General features: G+C 44.3%; 1 protein-coding gene and 1 long non-coding RNA gene across 3 annotated transcripts in view; both read right to left on the bottom strand.

Annotated features, from left to right (window-relative positions):
- Nucleotides 1-1828: 1828 nt before the first annotated feature.
- Nucleotides 1829-7073, bottom strand: LOC140847501 (uncharacterized). The gene is made up of 2 exons (XR_012127562.1): nt 3733-7073; nt 1829-3337 (listed from the first exon to the last, which is right to left on the bottom strand). It is a non-coding gene; the product is annotated as an uncharacterized lncRNA (long non-coding RNA).
- Nucleotides 7074-7429: 356 nt separating this feature from the next.
- Nucleotides 7430-24653, bottom strand: part of XK (X-linked Kx blood group antigen, Kell and VPS13A binding protein) — a 76540-nt gene continuing 59316 nt past the window's right edge. The window contains exons 2-3 of one of the 2 annotated variants that reach the window (XM_073228018.1): nt 17249-17369; nt 7430-13010 (exon numbers count right to left, since the gene is read on the bottom strand). In XM_073228018.1, the coding sequence (XP_073084119.1) occupies nt 9819-11129 (1311 nt within the window). In that variant the 5' untranslated portion in view covers nt 11130-13010; nt 17249-17369 and the 3' untranslated portion in view covers nt 7430-9818. The remainder of the gene's footprint in view (nt 13011-17248; nt 17370-24653) is intronic. The other variant, XM_073228017.1, reaches the window with a different exon arrangement.

The following is a 24653-nucleotide window of genomic DNA, read 5'->3' as shown; positions in this document are numbered from 1 at the left end:
AATGCACGTAGCGCAGTGCTCAAAACATGTAGCTACATGATGCATGAGCTTTGCCTCCCTTTTTGAATGTGGGACACAGAATTCAGAAGAATGAACAAGGTGTGGTCTGACTGGTCAAAAATGAAGGGGGATCTTGACTTCTTATGTTCTGCAGATAACATCTGTGGTGCAATCTCATGTCAATTGTGCTACCCTTGTAAAGGCTTGCTTCACATTATTGGCTCACATAGAAATGTGCAATTTCAACCACCAGAACATTTTAATATGAACTGCAGCAATTGAGCCAGACTATCTGACAAAAAATATCAAGCCAAGTATATATAAATTAAGAAGCCTCATTGAAGAAAGGGTTGTTGTATTAGCCTGCTTAGGGACTGCCATAACTATCATAGACTGAGTGGCTTAAACAACAGAAATTTATTGTCTGACAGTTCTGGAGGCTGGGTGTCCAAGATCAAAGTGATAGGGAAAAATTTACAAGGGCAGCAGTCTAGTCCAGGTGGCTCTCTTCTGCTGCTCTTCTTAGCAAAGACAACAGGAACTCCCTTAACTTCCCCCCACCTTCACTCCCCGCTCTCCCAGGCACTCACTCCCTAAACTCCCTCCCCCTTGCCTGCTCGCTTGCGGTGCACGTAGGAATGTTACAGATACGGAAGCAGAAAGATGTATGTTGCTCCCTTTGCCTTTGTTTGGGGCTCAGACCTTGGGAGATTACTCCCCTCTGAGCCCGCTGGTGTAAAATAAACTCTCTATACTCCAAGACTTCCAAGTACCGCTTGGTTCTTCCGTCAGTGATGCAGTCCAGGTTTTCCGGTATTTTCGGTAACAAAAGTATCGGCAGAGGTGATTGCATTCTGAAGCCTCTCTCCTTGGTTTGCCATCTTTTCCTTTGTCTTCATATGGTCCTTCCTCTGTGTGTGTGTCTGGGTCTTAATCTCTTCTTATAAGGACAGTGATAATAATGGATTAGGGCCAACCCTCATGACCTCATTTTAACTTAACTGCCTCTTTAAAGATGCTATCTCCAAATACAGTCAGATTCTGAGGTACTGGGGAATAGACTAACATACGAATTTGGGGAGGCACACAATTCATTCCCTATCAGTTGTAAGTGCAAATCCCACTTTTAAAACACTGCAAAACTGTCAAGGCTGCTGGTCACATCTTAAGACACATTAGAAATATACAAAAGTAAAAAATGTTGGCAGACAATATAAATTAAGTTTTAGTAACACATAATAATAATAATGCAATATATAATATTATAATATTCATACCAAAGGGGAAAACTCTGAATAATTATAAGAATTATTCACTGAAGGAAGAAATAAATAATGCATCCTGGTTCCTAAAGACAAAGTGTATAAACTGTTGAGTCTAAGAAACAAAACAAAAAAATTCATGAGAGCAGTTTGTCCTTTTCTATGTAAGCACAGCTGCTGTATGGACATGTGCTTCTTCTTGGAAACATAGGCATAAATGTTTCTTTGGAGTTTTAGCTATGGAAGAAACTCTGCTAAAGAGCTGCAATGCTGGTGCTGCTGCCCAAGGACAGGTCTGTGGAACTGCTATTAGATGTGCTTGGAGTGCCCCGAACCATCTGAATTTTCTCACCTGGTCCTAATTTGGAGGTCACACAATTTCAAGATGGCTATATAGGCACGAGAAGGAAATCAACATTTCTGAACATCAACTACTGGCAGGGTTGGTGATAAGTGGTCTATATTCATTAATTTAATACAGTACTTACAGCAAGATTAAGAAGTATCATTCTGTTGGATTCTCCCAGAGGAGGACCCCGCCCCAAATCACTCACGAAAGGCGTCTCTTGATGCAACAAGCAAGAGGAATTTATTCAGGAACCAGCTAGCTGGGGTCCAAGTGTTAGCCCGACGCAGCGGGTCTCAACAAGGACCCCAAGCAGTCAAAGCCGGAGGTTTTTATAGCATTTTCTAAAAAGACAGTATTGTTCTACAAGCACGTAACAGGGTTTTTTTTTTTCCAAGGACGCATAAATCTTCGGTTGGCGCCACATCCCGGGGGTTTCACGAGATAAGAACACCCTCAGCCATACAGTGTTTCAGCAAGATAAGCTTGGTATGTATGACTAACTGACCAAGGTTAGCTGTCTGAAGGCCGCAGCTGCCCACCACCTGGTGTTTATGATTAACTTGTTTTTCACCTCATTTTTCAAGGCCTTTCTGAGTCACATATTCAGAAAATGGCCTCTGAGCTTCTCAAGATGGCTGTGCTTAGGCTAACAGGCTAACCTGTTGTCTTCACTGAATGCTTAGATCCTACATTTCCCCACTTTTCTTTTTGATCATTCTAATCATGGAATGTTCATTTCTTCTTGATGTGTGAGTGAGTGATATTGCTGCCTCAGCATTAGTACCTGAATGGCACTCACTCTTTCTCTAACAAAGGATATTAGCCGGTTTAAAACACAGGGACCAAAAGTGAGAAGCAATACAAGAATAAGCAGGGGTCCCGTTAGGGTGGATATCAGGGTTGTAAGCCATGGGGATCGAGTAAACCAAGATTCAAATAGACTTTGGCTAGCCTCCCGTTCTCTCTTCCTTTGATCTAGTCTTTCTCTGAGTTTAGACATCGAGTCTCTTACTATTCCGGAATGGTCTGCATAGAAGCAGCATTCTTCTTTTAGGGCTGCACACAATCCTCCCTCTTTTAAGAACAGTAGATCTAGTCCTCGCCTATTCTGCAGCACTACTTCAGAAAGAGAGGTTAGGGACTCTTCAAGTTTAGTAATGGATTGTTCTATAGTTTTCAAATCTTCATCAATAGCTGCCCTTAGTCCCTCATAGTGTTGGTTTCCTTGAATAATAGCGGCTGTCCCTGTTCCTACTCCAGCTGCAACTCCTACTCCCAGCAACATGGCCAGGGTTAGCGAGACTGGCTCTCTTCTAAACCTCTGGTTGGACTCAAATTCTGTTATGAATGATGAATCATCATGGTACATCAGTCTAGGTACTAGTTGGACTATAATGCAGAAGTCACGGGAGGAGTTGAAGGCGGAAGTGGAGACACATGGGGTTAGTCCAGTATTACAAGCCCACCATCCCTCAGGAGGAGGGATTAAATACCTGTTTTTACCGGGGAAGGCTATGGGTATGGTCTCATTCTTTCTTCTACAGATAGAGACTCTAGCTGCTGCTAGGGAAAAGGGGCGATGAGCGCTCTGGCTGCTTCGTGCTGAGAAGGGGGCGCAGTAAAGGGTGCAGCTAGGTCTCCATCACTGGTCAGTTGAGAGGGCCTCAGAAGGCTGGTGCTTCTATTCTGGGTTTCATTTCTATTACTATTTGCAGTTTTGTGGCTTCTAGGCAAGATAAAACAAATTGTGTTATTAGGTTATGTAGCAACATCTGGAGTTGGATTTTTTTATTCTGGAAGGAAGCTGCATTATTGAAACAATACTTTTCTCTAAAATCACTCTCATTTTTACTAGAAGTAACTAGGTTAAGAAAATAATTAACAGCTGGCTTGATTATTTGCACAGGTGCAGCAAGAAGAGCAATTGATTACACAGGCTCTTTTAAATATGCTTTGCTGGAACTTTTTGTAAGGAATTTCAGATTGAACTTTTAAAGGCCTCTTGAGGCCAGACAGCCAAGCTAGACTTGCCATCAGGCTTTGCCTGCAGTACCTGTAGATTTGGATGAATTCTTCTCTTCTCGAGGTCTCTGCACCTGCCAGGAAGTGACCTTTACTCACCTGGTAAGGCTGCTGGGAACTCTGTAAGCAAGGTACCAGGCCAGTTCTTCCAAGGGGCTTTGTTGGCTTTATAAAGTCAATCTTAGTTCCTTAAAGTTGTTCACATTTGAGTCCATACACATGTCTCTCAGGTATGACATTCCAGTCAAAGCCCTGGTAGTATAACCAGTGTTCTTAAGTAGTCTTCTCACAAGGAAAGCAGATTCTTATTGAACTCGTGCAAATAAACATACTGCCATGGAATACAAAAACAGTCACTGAAAGTTTTTAAACTCTGGAGGGATCAAGTAGAGAGAAGGATGTTTCAATTCTGCTCATAAAGATAGTCATTTACTAAACTGTTGTCAGTTTAAGAGAACAAGGTTAAAACACTTTATCAGCAACATTTGAAACAAAAAGACACAAAATAATTTTCTTTAGTTTATGTAATCTTATGTAACTAATACCTGTTCTGCTGAAATCCAGTTCTTTACCAGCTTAGGGATAATACTATAAATGACAAAAGACTTACAAATGACAATGGTTAAAGATCTGATGAGAGCTTACTGTAAAACAGTTGACATAAGGAAATTCTGATATTTCTGTAATACAAAACATTCAGTAACAAAGTTTAGCATCATTCTTTTTGACAGTGCTTTCCTGGTAAATAAATAAATAAATATATATATATATATATATATATATATCAGATAAATAAGCCAAATTAGTCAAATACTTTCTCTAATGAGAAAAATTCTTCTGACATGTTCCAGGGGCCCTCTGGAAAATATCAGAGTTAACTAGAGGTAAAAGCACTTTTTTGAACTTAGCATAAGTGTCCAAGACCAGATACAAAAAAAAGCAGAGAAAGTGCTTAAGTCTACAGGTCTTCCCTGAAAGCTTCAAGAATGTTTTACTCTTTAATAGTAGATATAAGCTGCTATGCAAATTCTATTAAAAGCTCTAAGATCATTTGTGAAAGGAAAGGAGTGACACATAGCAGCAATTCACCAGAGAGTTCCGCTTTATTAGGGAAAGGTGCTGGGTTATATAGGAAGGGGCATGAATTGATTGAGGTGTCACTTCTACGGGGCTGGTGGCTGTTGGCTAGGTGCTGGGATTGGGAGGGGGGCGAGAGGTGATTGGGCTTCAGGTGGCGCCGGCGGGAACTGAGGACCCCGAAGAGAAGCCGGAAGTTTGCCATCTTACTGGTGGGGACCCTTCATTCCCCCCTTTCTCCTCTATTGGTTTGTGGACGTTGCTTTCTCTCTGACTGCTTCTTGCTGAACAGGGGCGTAGAAGGGAGTGAGGGTTTGAGGATTGGGAGGAAAGGGTTGATAGGATTCCCCACAGTAAGGATGAGTAGATGTGGACTTCTTCAGGTTGGAAATTAATGAAGGTTCTTTGTAACTATAGGTCGAGGACCTGTTGATTCAAATGGTGCTAAGAGGATATGGGTGTCAGGAGCCAGGCGTCTGCGGCCATTGTTTCCAGGAACAGTTTCCAGTGGAGAGAGAGGTCCATCTCAGCATGTGGTGAGGAGGTCACGTGAGGGTGGGGGATCTTCTGTGGCCAGAAGCTGGTAGTTCCTGAGTAAAAACTGGTTGAAAGCTTGATTAGAGATTTTTCTGACTTGGTATTTGATGAACTTTATTATACAGGGTAAGAAGAGACAGGCGAGAAGAATGATTATTATGGGCCCTGCGATGGGCCAAAGCCAGGTGAGGAGGGGGTTTGTTAGTATTGAAGAGAATGGGTTGGAATTGGAAGCAGAGTGGAGACTGGAGGCAAGGTCGGTGAGTTTGTTAATGTCAGTTTCTACAATGCCGGATTCGTTGATGTAATAGCAGCACTCTTCCCAGAGGAAGACACAGGTGCCGCCCTTCTCGGCTGTAAGCAGATCTAGGGCCCGCTGGTTTTGAAGGGTGACTTTAGCTAGCGAAGTGACCTGTCTTTGGAGAGAGGCTAGGGAATCGGCAGTGGATGTCAGGGCTCTCTCAAGTTTGGCGTTGAGATCTTTAACTGCCTATAGAGAGTGACTAAAGGCTTCTCCCGAAAACCCTGCCCCAATGGCTGAGGTGGTTAAAGAGATACCGACCATGATGGGAAGGAAAGCAGCCCTTTTTGTGCGCAAGGGCAAGGGAGGTTGGAGCTCAAGAAATTCTGCCATGATGTAAAGTGTAAACTGTGGGATTAGGGTGATGAGAATGCAGGGTGTATCGGAGTTGAGAGGCACTGAGTTGAAAAGACTGCCATTACACTAAAAGAAGTGTCCCGGTTGCGTAGAAGTCTTAGAGCCGGAGGTAGGGGTGTAGATAGAGAGGCAGTGAAGTGCGCTGGAGGGGGGGTGGAGTTGGGCCTACACAGTGGTGGATGGTGTAAACTGTGGGATTAGGGTGACGAGAATGCAGGGTGTATCGGAGTTGAGAGGCACTGAGTTGAAAAGACTGCCATTACACCAAAAGAAGTGTCCTGGTTGCATAAAAGTCTTAGAGCCAGAGGTAGGGGTGTAGATAGAGAGGCAGTGAGGTGCGCTGGAGGGGGGTGGAGTTGGGCCTACACAGTGGTGGATGGTGAGATTATCTGCGTATTCTGGTTCCCATAGGGGTATGTCTGCCAGGGGGCAGAGGGGTTGTCTTTCTGCATGGAAGGAGTAGTTGGAAATATTAAGGGGTACGGCGGCCAGCAGTGGGCGCTGTAGTGATGCGCACAAGAAACAATTGGCTGTGTTAAGGGTGTGGTTGAGAAAGATGGTGGTGTCCTGAATGAGCTGTAACGAAGAGTAGGAGAAATGAGAAGAGGGGCGGGGATAAGAAGATGAAGAGGCGCCGTCAAGAGTTTGGATAATGGCTTTTTCGGAATGTCTGCTATCTGATGCAACTTGAGAGATCTGGGAATGAGAGGGAACATACTTCCGAGAGATATGAAAGGTACCGTGGGGGGTCGAGGACCCCCCGTAGTAAACTGAGGCTGTGACTCTGGCAGCTCATCGAGAGTCCCAGGGATCTGGGATTGATAAGGAGAATGAGCCGTTAGGATATTTCATGAAATGGTTGGAGGAGTAATACTGTGGGTACTGGAAGTTACTCATGTAGTGAATGGTGCAAGACCAGTAGGGACATCGCCTGTAGGTGTCTGGCTATCACCTGCAATAGGCTTGTTTTTGGTCATAGAGGAAGCAGAGGTAGGGAGAATAAGGGTAGCTGCTAGTGAACACTTCGGTGGAGGGAGGAAAGTGGAGGTATAAAGGCTCAGAGCAGCTTTTCAGAGGGCAGTCTGGTGTGGCAATGAGGGCAGTAACTTTTGTTTGATGCTGTGTGTAAGTCTCTCTGACTTTGAATCGCCATACAAAGGAGGCTGGGGTGGTGGGGAAGACAATAGGAATGAGGAAAAAAGCGAGAGAGCAGTAAAGGAGGAAAAAGTCATGATTCGGGTATGGATGGCAAAGGGGGTGAATGGGATTTTGGAGGAAAGAGGACAGTAAGGTCAGGAGTCTGGAGGGAGGGAGAGTCTGTAAACTTTTGTAGGTTAAGAGATCTTTTAGGTAATGTGGGGACAGAATGGTAAGGGGTGCCCTGAATGTCAGTTTATGAGCTTCTTTCTGCAAGAGCTGTCTAGCGGCTAGTGCTCGTAGGCAGGGGGCCCATCCCCGAACACTGGGGTCTAATTGCTTGGAGAGATAAGCTATTGCGGCAAAGGATGGGCCATAATATTGGCCTAGGACTCCTAGAGCTTGACTGGACCTCTCATGAATGTATAATGAGAAGGGCTTCGCCAAATCAGGAAGATGGAGAGCTGTGGCTTCCACAAGGGCTTGACAGAGCTTAATGAAGGAGTGTCGGGGTGAGGAGGATAATGGTTTTTTAGGGGGGGCTCTTGCTGAGGTCGTATAGGGGTCTTGCCAACAGGGAGCAGGGAGAAGTTAGGGATCTACGTTCTAAAATATCTAGCCAGGCTTAGAAAGGGCCTAGAAAGGAAAGGATTTCTGTCTTGGTTTTGGGAATGGGCAGGTCAGAGAGGAACCATTTTCTGTCTAAGGTAATGGACTTTCTTTGTTGAGATAGAAGGAATCTGAGGTAAGTGACAGGAGGGGAAGAGATTTGAGCTTTGATGGGGGATACTCAGTAACTTCTGGAAGCTAGAAGGTTAAGTAGGGAGGCAGTGTCAAGTTGAGACTGTTCTCACGAGAGACTGCAGAGTAGAATATTGTCTATGTATTATAATAAGGTGGACTTGGAGGGATCATGATGAAACTGTTTGAGGTCCTGAGCTAGGACCTGTCTAAAAATATGGGGACTATCTCGGAAGCTTTGTGGCAAAACTGTCCAAGTGAGTTGTTCAGAATGTCTTGTGTATGGGTCCGTCCAGGTGAAGATGAAAAAATCTTGGGAGCAGGGGCTTAGAGGGATAGAAAAATGGGTCCTTGAGATCTAGGATTGAGAAGTGGGAAGCCGAGGCAGGGATCTGCGATAAAAGGCTGTATGGATTTGGAACTAAGGGATGGATAGGGACAACGGCCATGTTGATGAGGCAAAGGTCTTGGACAAGGTGGAAAGATCTGTTGGTTTTTTTAACAGCTAATATGGGGGTATTAAATGGGGAGTGAGTGGGTCTGAGGTAATTTTTGTTTAAGAGATCTTGAATGATGGGTTGGAGGCCTATGAGGGCTGAAGTGGTTAGGGGGTATTGGGCCTGACAGATATACTGAGAGGGGTCACGTAATTTGATAGAGGCAGGGGGACATAGGGCCACGGAGGGGCTTGTAATGTCCTAAACTTGGGGATTTACAGGGTGTATGAGGGCAGAACCGGAGCTTTCATTTGGTAGAGGGGGGTCGTTGGCTATGAGGGCCATCAGAAAGGGAGTGCTGGGGGCTGTGGGAGTGGATATAGTTATGGAAACATGGAGGAGGGAAAGGATGTCCTGTCGCGTGCCCTGTCCTCGCCGGCAAGAACAGCATGCAACAACAGCAGGATTCTTCTGCAGAAAGCTTTATTCTTCAGCTCTTTGTGAAACAAATGAGTTGGGCAGGACCCAGAGGGGAAGGAGAGGCTTGCTTATATAGTTCTCATGCTCTGACCTGGTTGGTGCGGCTCCATATGCCTTATTAGCATAACCATTTGGTGGGTCTCATTGGTCCTTATGCCAAGGCGCAATTAGCATGTAGTTTAGTGGTGTGGGATGATTTGTCATTAGGAAGTTCGGGGCCTTCCGGCTGCCCTGCATTGGGCGCTATTTTCTGAGCGCGGCTGCCAACATCTCCCCCTTTTATTGTCTAACAGAAGCTCAAGGCGGAACTTGCCAACAGAGGCGGAGACAGAGGCCTGACCTCCATCATACTTCCTGATGCCCCCTTTTTGGAGAGGGGTTCTGGGCATCTACCCCTATGCAGTCAGGCATGCCTCTCAGAGGGGTCCAAGACCTCTTGCAGTGCTTTGCCTCGCATCTTCTGGCTGGCGTTGGGACCGCTTGGTACAAAGGGTTTGGACCTTTTTTCTCAACCCTCTTGCACCATGAGCTTCTTAAAGAAAGCTGTGATTAAGCATTGAGGTACTCGGGCCTGGTGCAGTGCCACATGGGCTCAGGGTGCAAGAGCTACCTCAAGCTAAAGCCGAGCTTCCTTCTTAAGCATGTTGAGCCACACTTGGGGAGAGGCGCCAACGTCTATCGCCATTAGGGCTTGAGCAAGGATCACCTTGTCCTGCTTATGTTGGTTGCGGAGTCTGCATAACAACCAGAGTAAGAGCATGAGACCTCCAAGCAGGAACACGCCCATCCCAGCCATGCCCGCCCACTCCTTGACGTGGGAGAGAGCTCTGAGGAACCAGGAAGAGAGTCTTTCTGCTACGGAGATATCTAGACAGGTGGAGTTGATGTGGATAATTTCTCGCTGCAGCTCTTTTAGTGTCCCATCGAAGTCTTGGGACCAGTTTCCTGAAAGATACTGGGACAGGCCTCGTGACAGATTAGTGAAAGCATTTAATACTTCTGTTAGTGATCCTGGCTTGTTTGTGGCTCTGTAATATGGCTGCAGCTAGGCCCGCGTTGGTGAGTGGCCCTCCTATTTCTCTACAGGCTTTCAACCAGGCGTGTATCCCTTTTTGTTTTCAGGGTGTTATCGCCTGTCTGCATTCCTTGGTACATTGTTCAAATACTAATTGCTCCACTAGGGGCATTGCTTGTTCCTGATCTCCAAATATTCTGCCTGCGGCCTCCATCATACGAGCGACAAAGTCAGAAAATGGCTCGCTCAGCCCCTGAATAATTTTTGTCAAATTGCCTGATACTTCTCCTTTGTTGGTGAGGGCTTTCCATGCCTTGGCGGCGCACGTGTTTATTTGTGCGTATACCTGTAAGGGGAAGGCGGTCTGGTTGGCTACCCACTGTCCTTGGCCCGTCAGCATATCATATGACCACGCAGGCTGTCCTTCGGCCGCGTTTGCGCGTGCCTGGGTCATACTGATATCATGCCACAATGCCTTCCATTCTATGTATTGCCCCATACTAGAAAGGCATGCCTTAGTTACATATTGCCAGTCTGCGGGTGTCATGGCTGTCTCTGTTAATCTCTCAACTTGTGCTATGGTATAGTTAGCACTGACTCCATAAGCCCGAACGGATTCTGCTAACTCCTTAACTTGTTTATGGCTCAGGGGCTGGTGAGAGCGTACGCCATTATCCTCAAATACAGGAAACATCTGTCTAATTGCCTGAAGAGTATCTGGGTGGCAAAAGGAGAGTGCGCCACTCACGTAAGGTGGCGGGGCAACGGGCGTCGGGGGACACCCTACTTTCATTTTTTCCTTGGTCCGCTTTTCAACTTTGCTGGTTCCCTTACTTCTACACTCTGCGGTTTTATTTTCTTCTCCTTCCTCTGCGGACGTTAATTCCTCCTCAGATTCCCTATTGGAGAGTTGGAGGTCCCTCAACTCTTTCCAGGGGTATTTACTATTTTCTCCGAGGCGATCGTCACTCGCTTCTCGGGGCTCTTTCGCTTTTGCCCTAGGTGGGCTTTCTCCCTCACTCTGGGGTTTCTTTACTTTCGTTTTTGTGGCCTTTTTTCGGCCGCGCGCGCTCTCTGTTTCCCGTTCCGTTTCTGACATGCTCTCTTGGATATCTGTCAATGCTCTCTGACCTTCTTTTATTACCTTTTCACATCTCTCATCTTGCAGACAAGCTCTAATCAGTTTCCAGAGGGGCCTGGTGCCTCCCCTCAGGCTACCCTCCTCCTCCTCTCTATCAAGATCTTTCCCCAGTTTGTCCCAGCTCGGGATTGAGAGGGACCCTGAACAAATGAACCAGGGGGCCACACGGTCTATCTCCTTCACAAAAGATCTTAAGACTTTGCTGGAGACCTTCAAGTTTCGCTCTTTGAGAGCTGTCTGCAGCGCCGTGACTAATGACGGTGCATTCCCCATGGTGCCTCCTTATTTACAGAGAACCATCAACCATCATCCTAAAAAGCAGGGGCCTCTCGGAACTTACCCCTCCGGGCTTTCTTCTGACCTGCAGTTCTGAATACTCTCCAGATGTCTGAAGGGTCCTCCCTGTGCCGGTGATGTTCTGGTTCCCGGGTTTCGGCAACACTTGTCGCGTGCCCTGTCCTCGCCGGCAAGAACAGCATGCAACAACAGCAGGATTCTTCTGCAGAAAGCTTTATTCTTCAGCTCTTTGTGAAACAAATGAGTTGGGCAGGACCCAGAGGGGAAGGAGAGGCTTGCTTATATAGTTCTCATGCTCTGACCTGGTTGGTGCGGCTCCATATGCCTTATTAGCATAACCATTTGGTGGGTCTCATTGGTCCTTATGCCAAGGCGCAATTAGCATGTAGTTTAGTGGTGTGGGATGATTTGTCATTAGGAAGTTCGGGGCCTTCCGGCTGCCCTGCATTGGGCGCTATTTTCTGAGCGCGGCTGCCAACAATGTCCCATCTTAGTAAAGGGATGGGACACTGGGGCATAACCAGGAAGGAGTGGGAGAAAGGTATGGGATTGTCTTGGATTGTGCATAAAGTGGGGGGGGGGGTTTAATGGGAAAATCTGTTTACCTCTTACCCTGACTATAGGAGTAATGGCAGGCATGGTAGGGCCCCGGTATTCTCGCAAGACTGAGAAGGTGGCTCCTGTGTCTAGGAGGAAGGAGATGGGGCGACCGTCTACTGTTAAAGTAACCCTGGGCTCCTGTTGATGGAAATGGTCGGGCGAGAAGCCCCCGGGCCCCATCAATCTTCTTCTGCCAGCCCCACTACGGTGGGCTTAGGATGGGGGTTGTTCGTCCAGCCTCCCCTTCGGGTGGTTGGGCAATCAGACCCCCAGTGGCCCTTTTTGTGGCATCTGGGGCATGGGTTGGTAGGAGATCTGGGGGAGGGGCACGCCCTTGACCAATGTCCCTCTTTTCCACACTTGAAACAAGCTCCTGGGGGGGGCTTGTTTGTAGAGGGGCGCCCAGGTTGTGGTTTTATCAGCTGGGCCAACATTTGGAAATTGGCCTGATCAGCCTTTTGTTTACGGCGTTCTTTCTCCTCCTCCCGCTTATGGAAGACTTTAAAGGCCACTGTTAGGATCTCAGTCTGTGGGGTAGCGGGGCCCTGTTCTAACTTTTTGAGTTTAGCTTTAATGTCAGGGTAGCCTTGAGCTAGGAAGTATGTCATAAGGACATGTCTTCCTTCAGGTGTTTCTGGGTCCAGGCTGGTATACTGTAATAGGGCTTGAGTGAGTCTGTCTAAGAACTTGGAGGGGATTTCATCTCTCTTTTGAATTATGTCTTGGAGCTTTTGAAAATTGACTACTTTACAAGCTGCCTTTTTCAGACCTGCTATTAAGCAGGAGGCAAAAATATCTCGAGAGCGGAGTCTCATGGCGGTGTTATAATCTCAGTGTGGGTCTTGTTCGGGGACAGCAGTGGGGCCAGGGGGATAGGTGGGGTCAGTCCTGTGGGTTTCGGTAGCCTGCGTTTGGGCGAAGTCTCAAACTCGTCTACGCTCTTCAGGGAGAAGAGTATTGGCCAGGAGCATGAAAATGTCATGATGTGTGAGGCTGTAAGACTGGAGGGTCTATTGAAACTCCCTGATGTATGTCATGGGATCAGTGGAAAAGGAACTTAGGCATTCCTCTAGTTGGGCTAAATCTCCTAGGGAGAAAGGGATGTGAACGTGCACGCTGCCTTCGGAATCCTGCTACCTCCCAGAGGGGGGCAATAATTTTGGGAGGCTCTTGGGACTGAGTCTGAGGGGGACTGAAGGGTTCTGGCTCAGTCTGTGGGGGAGTGACGCGGTCTAGCCGTGCCTAGTCGAGCAGGTCCTGAAGTGCAGAAGGGAGGCAAAGAAAGTAAAGAAAGATAGAATCAGACCCACATGTTGCCAGCCTGCAGCCCAGCTGCTTGCCTCTGCTGCTTTAGTTGGGCTTGAACTCATGACTGAGGTTAAGAGTCCCATGCTCTACTAACTGAGCTACAGCAGGGCTCCAGTTAATTGCTTATGAAATGCATAAACAGAATGTTCTTTGTTCTCCATTCCTGCCACATCGGCAAGTGGGGGGAAGGGCATAGCTCGAAGCAGGGGCGGTGTTTCTACACATCTTCAAGGTCTCCCTATTTTCAGAGTGAAGAGTCTTGGCTCATCTTCGAGAACAAGATATGTTTTTGTGGACAGATAACTTCCAAGGACTGCACCAGTTGTTCTCTAGCTTGTGCTTTCCCATGCTGCATTCAGACATGGGGGAAGGTGCTTTCCCATTCTCCCTACAAACATGTGAGAAGACAAAGGCGGTCCCTAACAGGGGAGAAACAGGTGATGAGGGCAAAGATGGAGGAGGCCCCTGGGACCTAGTTAAAGGGGGGCTGAAAAGCTCAGGCTTAATCTGCAGAGAATGAAGGTGGAGGAGGTGAGATGGGGGAGGAGATGGTGGGGAAGGAAGGGAGAAGGGCTGTTGTAGGAGAAGAAGGCGAAGGGAGTGAATGGGAGGCTTCTGCGGGGGTGGCGGCTTGCAGGCTAGGAGAACTTGGGAGGGGGCTGGGGGAGGAGGAGGCGGAAAGCTTCGATATAGGGAATCTCCTTCCATTTTTTCAGGCGCTGGCAGTAGTTAAAAAGATCGGGAGTGATGTTAGGATCAAGAGTTCCCCCTGCGGGCCATTGGTTGTTATTGTCTAGGGGGTATGTCGGCCAATCTTGGGAGCAATATTTATGGAGAAGTTTTGGTTTTATATCAGGCGTCAGGGAGGGGGTAGCCAGATGCTTAAGCAGGCATTCAAGAGGTGAACTTTCAGGGAGGGATGAGGAGGCTCCTATGGCTAAAGGACAGAGAAGGAGACAAACAGGGGAAGACGAACGGAGATCCTCGGACCGGAGGCAGACGGCAAGGAGACAAAGGGCGTCCCTGATGATCCTTGGTGGTCTGCGGAAACTCATATACGAGTCGGAATTTCTTGGGAAGTGTGGGTCGTCACCCAGACTTCCCTAAGAAGGCAGAGTGCCAGAGTCACAAGGTACCTAGCGCTAGGCGTTTTCGGCAGACAGAACAGATTTTGGAGGACAGAACAGAAGGAGGAAGGGGCCGGGAAAGGGAGCGTTCTCATCTGCAAAGGAGTCACCTTGTTTACGGCTGTTGGAGGGGGGGCCTGAGATTCTGCCGCAGCCGTGAAATCCTGAGGCAGGGATTTATGGCTTTCGGAGGAGGGGCCTGAGGGTCTGCCGCAGCCGTGAAGGCCTGAGGCGGGGAGAGTTCCCTCCTCATCCCCGAGCGTCAGGGCCTTGCCAGACGATCACGGTCAATGGCACTGCGATAGCTCGGGGAAGAGTGGCCCACCCCGGGGAAATTTTGCTTAAAAAGTTTCAGCACTGATGGAAGGGACGGTGAATGCGTTTATGACTGTTGGAGGAGGGGCCTGAGCATCCGCTGCAGCCGTAAAGGCTTGAGGCAGGGATTTATGGCTTTCGGAGGAGGGGCCTGAGGGTCCGCCGCAGCCGTGAAGGCCTGAGGCGGGGAGAGTTCCCTCCTCATCCCCGAGCGTCAGGGCCTTGCCGGACAATCACGGTCAATGGCACTGCGATAGCTCGGGGAAGAGTGGCCCACTCCGGGGGGAAAACTTACCTAAAGGCCAGAGAGGAGTGGTGAGTGTGAGGAGCCAGCGCCGGAAAAAGAGGACGAGGGCAAGCTGCTGCTGGTGTCGGGGGTAAGACGGGGCCCAGTTGGGGTGTCCCGTCTCCCGGCTTTCGGCACCAATGAAAGGAAAGGAGCGACACATAGCAGCAATTCACCGGAGAGTTCCGCTTTATTAGGGAAAGGTGCTGGGTTATATAGGAAGGGGCATGAATTGATTGAGGTGTCACTTCTACGGGGCTGGTGGCTGTTGGCTAGGTGCTGGGATTGGGAGGGGGGCGAGAGGTGATTGGGCTTCAGGTGGCGCCGGTGGGAACTGAGGACCCCCGAAGAGAAGCTGGAAGTTTGCCATCTTACTGGTGGGGACACTTCAATTTGCATTAAAAAATATGGAGAGTCCCCCATGTTTTTTAAAACATACAGCATATAAATTAAATAAGAAGACCTGGTGGTTGTCAAAAAAAATCTATTACAACCTTTCTCAAAAGTGGTCACACATTTGTCCATCTAAACTTTTACAGTGAAACCTGTTTTTCTGGGAGAAACATAATCTTGTCCAGATTCTACAGTTTAATTTTTAAGAATAAATTTTGGTTTGTTAACTAAGTGCATTTAATCAGCTGAAAAAAGCTTTGTTACCATTCTGCTTAGGATAAATTAAGAAAACAAATAATCAGTAACAACTTTAATCATTTGTTGGTTAAAGATTTTTCCACTTATAAAAATATATGGAATAAATAATTCAATTTCTCAGGCCATGCAATCATTTTCAATAACAAAATATTTCAAAGGCAAATAAAGGTTATACAGTTGTTAACAAACTTTAGCTTTTAGTCTTTTTAATATTACGATTTCATATATATATATATATATATTTTTTAATATTCTGGCAACTCACTGAGACTTAAAGCATGAGAAACTGCTTGATCTTTCAACATTAAGAGCAGACTAACAGTTAAAGAAAACTGTTTAACTGGAAACGAGATTCTAATTTTGCTGTGCACTTGATATCAAGACTCACTTGCTTTAATTACACTAGGCACGACTATATCTGTAAGAATATAGTAATTTATTCTTCATTTGCCCCATGGTCCCAAGCACATAAGCCGGTGAGAATTATGCCTGGGCTTGCCTGCGGCTTGACTGGGTTTATGTCACTTTATCTCTAAACATCCTGACCCTCCCCCCAAAGCAACAGGCTGAGAGGATCTTCCACAACAAAAGGCACCACGCTGTTTTCTCTCTTTAAATAAATAGCTGTACTTTAGAACAAAGTTACTGTCTTTTATCACAAAACACATTCTTTAGCATGCAGAAGAGTTTTCATTCTTTATACTTTTTCTTATTAAAACATACATCTTTTAGCATAGAGAAATGTTTTCTTTATTACTTTAAGTAGTTTTAATTAGAACTTAAAACCATTAGAAACTTTAACTTCCAGTGAACACTGAGAAGCAGGACACTGCAAACTGTCAAACTAACATTCTCTAGACCGACAAACTTACGAACACATTCTACAATTTCTGCAACCATGAGCTTCACAGCACAATCTCCCAGCAAACACAGAGCACATCTTCTCAACTTAACAAAACTCTAAGGCTTTAAGTTACTACAAAGATTCTCAGGCTGCAGGTAGGCATACACACTGCAACATACAATTAAAAATGTGTTCACTTGCCACACTTATCCAGCTCACCTACCTGCAACAACTACGCTAGCCTACTCACAAGACCCCCACTGAACACTAGACAAAGCCAAGCTTCTAAGCATTCTATTCTTAAAAGATTTAGCAGATAACATGACTCAAATGACTCTAGGTAAACTCAGGCAGCCGACAACTACCAGGACATGCCCGCCTTAGGCAAACTCAAATTAGCATTAATGCTTAATACTTTTTTATCAGGTTTTCTGGAAGTTTTAGAATACTCAATTTTCACAAGCGCTTGTCTTTAAATCAATTTCATTAATACCATCTGGAGGTAGAAAGATATATTCATTTACACACTTAGGGGGTTGTCTGAGTCTGTCCCATTGTCAGTATAACAATTATTAGGCACGTGAAAGACACAAAAAACAGAGACACACACAGATTAGACACACAGCGGCCGCTTTTTGTTTTCTTCAGATTTTTGACTAAAAACCGAAAAGAATTGGTGGGTTGATACTCTTGGCACCCTAAAATCAACCCTATCTCATCAGATTCACCTTGCCGGAAAAACAGGTGAGAGGCCACCAGGCATCCCTGGCCCTCCAATCTCCCCGAGGCGTCCCCCAGGGTTGCAGCCTGCGGTGCTCCAAGTACGTCTACCAACCGCGGTCTCGACCCCTTTATGGGATCGGGACGACTGCCAGACAGTGGGTACCCCCTTTCAGAATTCCGACCGGTCTCGCTGAAAAACAGAAGACAGAACACAGACAACTCAAGGCGCCACTAATCTTACCTCTTCCTCCAAGAGCGACTTCGGGAGTGAAGCGGGGTGAGCGCATGATCCCGGACGAGCCCCCAAATGTTGGATTCTCCCAGAGGAGGACGCCGCCCCAAATCACTCACGAAAGGCGTCTCTTGATGCAACAAGCAAGAGGAATTTATTCAGGAACCAGCTAGCTGGGGTCCAAGTGTTAGCCCGACGCAGCGGGTCTCAACAAGGACCCCGAGCAGTCAAAGCCGGAGGTTTTTATAGCATTTTCTAAAAAGACAGTATTGTTCTACAAGCATGTAACAGGGTTTTTTTTTTCCAAGGACGCATAAATCTTCGGTTGGCGCCACATCCCGGGGGTTTCACGAGATAAGAACACCCTCAGCCATACAGTGTTTCAGCAAGATAAGCTTGGTATGTATGACTAACTGACCAAGGTTAGCTGTCTGAAGGCTGCAGCTGCCCACCACCTGGTGTTTATGATTAACTTGTTTTTCACCTCATTTTTCAAGGCCTTTCTGAGTCACATATTCAGAAAATGGCCTCTGAGCTTCTCAAGATGGCTGTGCTTAGGTTAACAGGCTAACCTGTTGTCTTCACTGAATGCTTAGATCCTACAATTCTCATCCTCATTCTACAAATGAGTATGGTGAGGATTAGAGAAACCAAGTAGCCCATCTAAAGTCTAATGGTGGTAATAACAGAGGTAGAATTCAAATTTAGGTGGGTCTAGAAACAAAGCATTAGTACTTTTGATTATATCTAGCAAATGGGTCTAAACTGGTATTGTCCAATTTGGTAGTCACTAGTCCCATGTGGCTCTTTAGATTGCTATTAATTAAATTTAAATGAATTTTAAAATTTAATTTCTCAGCTGCACTAGCCATATTTCAAGTGCTCAATAGCCACATGGGGTGAGTGGCTTCTGTATTGGACAGTGCAGATATTGAATACTTCCATTATCACTGAAACTTCTACTGGACAGCACTGATCTCGAGCTAACAGGGCCTGACATAATTAAATTATGTAACTGCTTCTGTGAATCTTTCATTGACAAGATGTTTTGCAGCAACTAATAAAACCGGCAACTAATAAAAATGTAGATTGAAAGGTACAAGTGTGATCACTGTGCTTTTAAAATCTTTTTAAAAATTATGAAAGATGCATACCTAGAAGCACTTATAAATGTATAATTTAACTAATAATTTAGAAGTGAATACCCATGCATGCACCATAAATACCCATTGCCAGTCCTCCTGGTATCCTCCACTTAGTATATGCCTTTCTGATCATAACCCAGTCCTCTTCCCTCCACATATAACCATTAGCCTGATTTGATGTAATTATCACTTTCCTTCATAATTTTACTGTCTATGGGCTCATGGCTGAGTCATAGAGTTTAATTTTGTCTTTCAAAACCTTTACATAAATTGGATCATAAAATACACAGTATTTTTTCATCTTGTTTCTTATGTTCAAACTAATGTTCATAAGATTCATCCATATTGTTGCATATAGCTATAGTTCATTCACTTTCTTTGCTGTATACATAATATTCCCACTGTATAATTATGCCAAACTTTATTTTTCTCTTGTACTTTTGATGGCCGTTTGAGGTGTGTCCATTTTTTCCACTATTACAAATGTTCTCCTCTGAAAAAAAGGAGGGTTTTCTGTTCTGTCAAGGTGAGACTTCAGTTCATAGAGATTTATAAAATTTTCTGACTATAGCCACAATAAGAATACATTTTATATTGTGAGTCAGGTTACTCATCAAGCATAAAACAGGAACAAAAATTCCTCCAAAGTATAACTGACTTGATATGTGCAATGCATTCTGATATTTTCCTTTATATTCAATTCTAGTCTATTTCCCTTTTTAAAAAATTCTGGCTGTGACTCACTAAATTGGTTTTGGGATCTATTAATGGTTTGCAACCCACAGGTGGAAGAATTCTGGAATGTAAGTTACAAAAGATATGGATGGCAGCACTGGGCTAGTAGTAATAGGGCCCTTCCAGAACAAGCCTTCCACAGTTTCCATGACTACCCATTTTTCAAGCCAATCAAATCAACCATGCAGTGAACCAAACTGTCCTGGCAGTCTGCTCCTTCCTCTCTTCATCCGAATGGAGATGTACATGCAGCACATAACTGAACTGGCTGGAATGTGGATTCTGTCCCCAGTGCTTTCAGAGAAGAGTCAAGGCCAGTCTCTGTAGAAAGCTTTGTAGAATGGTTTGTCAACATTTCTCACCCAGGCTGCAGAAGACCTGACCCCTTCCTTCGTCTCAACAGCCACTCAGAGGAGAATTTCTTTATTTCTTTATGGGATCTTTCAGGAGCTAGCCCTTCCCCAGGGTGTGAAGGCACTACTGATGAGTCAGAGAAGTGAAATCTCAGCTCTGAATCAGAGGACATGCCTTTTCATAAGCTGTGTATTGTGTTTTCCTGACATCCCCAAGTTCACCTGGCTTCTTTCAGCGCTGCAGACAGTGAACGCCACTTCTTTCATTGTTTGCCCAGCTACCTGTGGTCACTGGCTTGACCTGCCTGTCTGGGTATGATAGAAGTTCTTTTCCAGCTGACTGGAGATAAGATCCCAGAGTAAAGGACCACAGCCTTTCCAGAGTGGCAGGTCAAGTTGCCAACTCTGATTTTTTTTTCTGCAGTTGGAAGCTGTGGGTAGTGACATCTGGGAATTCTGGGTGTGGGGTGGGTGTGAGGGTGATGGCATTGTCCTATTTTTGGCTGCTGAAGAGAACATGTGATGTCCTAGAAGACCTCAAAGGAGTGGGAGGCTAAGGGCAAGGTTTTTAAAGTCAGATGGCCTGGACTCAGTCCCAGCTCTTCCACTCCCTGGCTGCATGACTTCAACTGATTGTTTAACTTCAGTCATGGTTTCCACATGTGAAACTGCTACTTCTCAGCCAGGTTTTGAAGATGAAATGAAACGATCACATGACTCACTAATACCTTGCACACAGAATGGGCTCACTGATGATAGCTGTTGTTATTAATGTTTTGCTGTTATTGCCATATTGGGGAAGAGGAAATGGCGAGAGGTCTAAGCAGTGGCTCTGGAAAGCAGCTACATGCAGGATGTAATGCCTGGGAACTGCACATATACTCACTCAAACCCAGAAACTCACCCTAGCTGGGAGTTTCAGGTTTGTCTTGATGGCCTGTTGGTTACTAGGAACTTCCTTAAGAGCTGTGCTGGGAAAGACTCTGAAGCCAAGGCAACTGTCAAGGTGACAACAGTGTCATGATTGGCCATCTTGTCCTGTGTGGGCTTAGAGTGGAGAGCGGTGGGGAGTCTAGCTGAGAATTTGCTTTTCCTGTCCTGTTAGCAATTTAAGCTTTAATTTTCCAGGATTTCAAACGGCTTTTTTGAAAAATATTCTTCTGGTCAGCACTTTGGTGGGTGGTATGTAAGTTACATTTCTGTAAGGCCATAGTTTACAAGGTGCATATTTGAGGAGGTGGTTAGATGTGTAATACAAGTGGGTCAGGCAGTTGAGGGAAAAAGAAGCATAGAAAGCCTGCACCTTCTAAAACAGCATACTAAGCTCATGCTAGGCCATAGTGTTAAACTTCCAATCATCTGTACCTGGCAGAACAAGCACCGCCACCTGGTGGCCAAAGGGAATATGACTGTCGAGGGGTCAATTTGGAAATCACGTATTTGAAAAATGTGAGGAAACAGGTTAATGGATAAATTCTAAATATTTAAAATGTGCTTTGCGTGTGCATGTAAATGTGTACCTGGGGTATAGAAACTAGAGGGTAGTAGAAATGAAATTAAAAGGGGGTTTTGGTCCAAGATTGTGGTACAGAAAGAGCCTGAGCTCATTTTCTCCCATGTATACACCAAATCTACAACTATATATAGAACAATTCCTCCTGAAGAAGAACTGAGGGCTTATTGAACAACTTCTACAAAACAAAGGATAGAGACCCACCTAGAGAACGGCAGGAGAGACGGAGACACAGTAATGACGAGAACCCCACTGTGGACAGTAGGAACTACAGTAGGGAAAAATATTGCCGAGGGACCAGTGAGCAGACTTGCCCACCTTGGGGCACAGAAAAAAAATATGGTTTAAAGTGCAACTAGAATATAAGTAAAGGAAGTGCATTTACTAACATTAGAGAGTCGGTCAAATGTGGGGTAAGGTGCACTGCTGCAACTCTCTCCAGGGTAGGAGGTGCTGGTGAGAACCACTGTTTATGTTTCTCCTCTACCTGACAGTGCAGAGGGGAACAGGGTCTGGGCCCATTAGTTGGCTTGCCATCTTGGTAAGCCCTAGGCCCTTAGCCCACACCAGCTCCAGATATTCCCCCAAGGCAGCCCCCTAACAAAGGCCCAAATGCATTCTAGATGTCCCACCAAGGAGGCACCAGTGCAGTACATACCAAAACACCCCAGCCTGTGCCCACTTCAGCTCTGGCAGTCCTATGAGGGTGGCCCTGGTGTAGATCCTAGGGACCCCCAGCCCATGCCTACTACAGCTCCAACCAGCCAGCCCAAACTGCCGGGCACGTGCAGTTTATACAGTGGATGTGCATACACAAGGCCACTCCTTCAAGACTAGGAGAGGTAGCCCTTTCACCTAATTCATAAAAAAAAATACAGAAAGATAAACAAAATAAAGAAGCAGAGGAATATGCTCCAAATAAAAGAACAAGAAAAAACTTCAGAAAAAAGAACTAAATGAAATGGAGTTAATCAATCTACCTGATAAAGACTTTAAAGTAATGGTTATAAGGATGCTCACTGGACTTTGGAGAAGAGTGGATAAACTCATAGCTTCAACAAAGAGATAGAAAATATAAAAAACAGTCAGAGTTGAAGAATGAAATGAATGAAATGAAAAATATACTAGAGAGGATCAATAGCTGATTAGAGAATTCAGAAGAATGGATTGGTTATCTGAAAGACTGGGCAATGGAAAATGCTCAAGCTGAACAGCAAAAAGAAAAAAGAATATAAAAATGTCAGGATAGATTAAGGGATCTCTGGGACAATATCATATGTACTAACATTCACATCATAGGGAACCTAGAAGGAGAAGGAAGAAAGAAAGGGGCAGAAAACCAGCTTGAAGAAACAATAGCTGAAAACTTCTCCAACCTGGGGAAGGAAACAGACATTCAGGTCCATGAGAGCCCCATACAGGAGGAACCCAAGGAGGGCCACACAAAGGCACATAATAATAAAAATATCAAAGATTAAAGATAAATAGAGAATCTTAAAAGCAGCAAGAGGGAATATGATGGGTTATGTACAAGGGAAATCCCATAAAACTATCACCTGATTTTTCAGCAGAAACTTTGCACGCCAGGAGAGAGTGGCAGGATATATTCAAAGTGCTGACAGGAAAAAAAAAAACCTACAACCAAGAATACTCTATCATTCAGAATTGAAGGAGAAATAAAGAGTTTCCCAGACAAAAGTTAAAGGAACCATTAAAGGGCCACTAAACCAGCCTTACAAGAAATGTTAAAGGGATTTCTTCAAGCAGAAATGAAAAGGTCATAATCAGAAGTAAGAAAATTATGAAAGGAAACAATTTCACTGGTAAAAGCTAACATATAATAAAGGTAATAGGTCAATTACATAAAAGTTAGTATAAAGGTTAAAAGACCAAAGTAGTAAAATCAATTCTTTCTAAAAAATTACTTAAGGGAATCACAAAATAAAAATATGCAAAATATGATATCATATACATAAAATGTAGAGAAGGGAGAGTAAAAATGGAGTGCTTTTAGAATGTGTGTGAACTTAAGTGATCAACAACAAAATACAGACTGCTATATACTTAGAATGTAATGTATGAACCTCATGGTAACTACAAACCAAAAGCCTACAACAGATACACAAAACATAAAGAGAAAGGAATCTAAGCAAAACACCAGAGACAGTCATCAATCACAAGGGAAGAGAAGAAGAAAGGAACAGAGCAGAAGTACAAAAACAACCAGAATACAATTAACAAAATGACGATAAGTATATACGTATCAATAAATTGCTCTAAATGTAAGTGGTTTAAATGCTCTAGTCAAAAGACATAGGGTGAGCCAATGGATAAAAAAACAAGACCCATCTATATGCTACCTACACAACACTCACTTCAGATACAAAAACATATAGAATGAAAGTGAAGGGATGGAAAAAGATATACCATACATATGGAAATACAAAAAAGCTGAGTAACAATTCTTATATCAGACAAAATAGACTTTAAAACAAAAACTGCAAGAAGAGACAAAGAAGGATATTATTACATAATGCTAAAGTGATCAATTCAACAAAAGGATATAAAAATTGTAAATATCTATGCACCCAACATAGAAGCACTTAAGTATATAAAGCAAATATTAATAAATATAAAGGGAGAAATTGACAGTAATGCAATAATAGTAGGGGACTTTAACACCCTGCTTACATGAATAGATAGGTCATCCAGACAGTAAGTCAATTAGAGAATAGTGACTTTGAATGGCACTTAAGATCAGATTGACTTAACAGATATATACAGAATGTTCTATCTAAAAACAGCAGAATATACTTTCTTTTCAAGTGTACATGGAACATTCTCCAGGATTACATGTTAAGTCACAAAATAAGTCTCAATAAACTTAAGTAGATTGAAATCATATGAAGCATCTTTTCTGACCACAATGGTCAGAAATCAATTACAGGAAAAAAACTGGAAAAAAACACAAACATGGAGCCTAAACAACACGTTACTAAACAACCAATGGGTAAATAAAGAAATCAAAGAGGAAATTTAAAAAAATACCTGGAGACAAATGAAAATACAATCATAACATTTCAAAATCTTTGGGATGCAACAAAAGCAGTTCTAAAACGGAATTTTGTAATGATACAGGCCTACTCCAACAAACAAGAAAAATCTCAACTAAACATCTAACCTTACACTCAGAGGAACTAGGAAAAGAAGAACAAACAACACCCAAAGTTAGTAGAAGGAAGGGAATATTTAAGAAAAGACTGGGAATAAATGAAATAGAGACTAAAAAAATAGAAAAAAAATCAATGCAACTAAGGTCTGGTTATTTGAAAATAAAGTTGATAAAACTTTAGTGAGATTCATCAAGAGAAAAATAAAACTCAACAAAGTAGAATCAGAGACAAATGAGAAGTTACAACCAACACCACAGAAATAAAAAGAATTATAAGTGATTACTATGAAAACTTATATACCAGCAAACTGGACAATCTAGAAGAAATAGTAAATTCCTAGAAACATACAATCTTGTAAGACTAAACCAGGAAGAAATAGAAAATCTGAACAGATGGATTATCAGTAATGAAACTGAAAAAATAATAAAAAACCTCCCAACAAACAGAAGTCCAGGACCAGATGGCTTCACAGGTAAATTCTGCCAAATATTTGAG

Source organism: Manis javanica, chromosome X, assembly GCF_040802235.1.
Source record: "Manis javanica isolate MJ-LG chromosome X, MJ_LKY, whole genome shotgun sequence".
Classification (NCBI taxonomy): Eukaryota; Metazoa; Chordata; class Mammalia; order Pholidota; family Manidae; genus Manis; species Manis javanica.
This window is presented reverse-complemented; position numbering and strand designations above follow the sequence as displayed.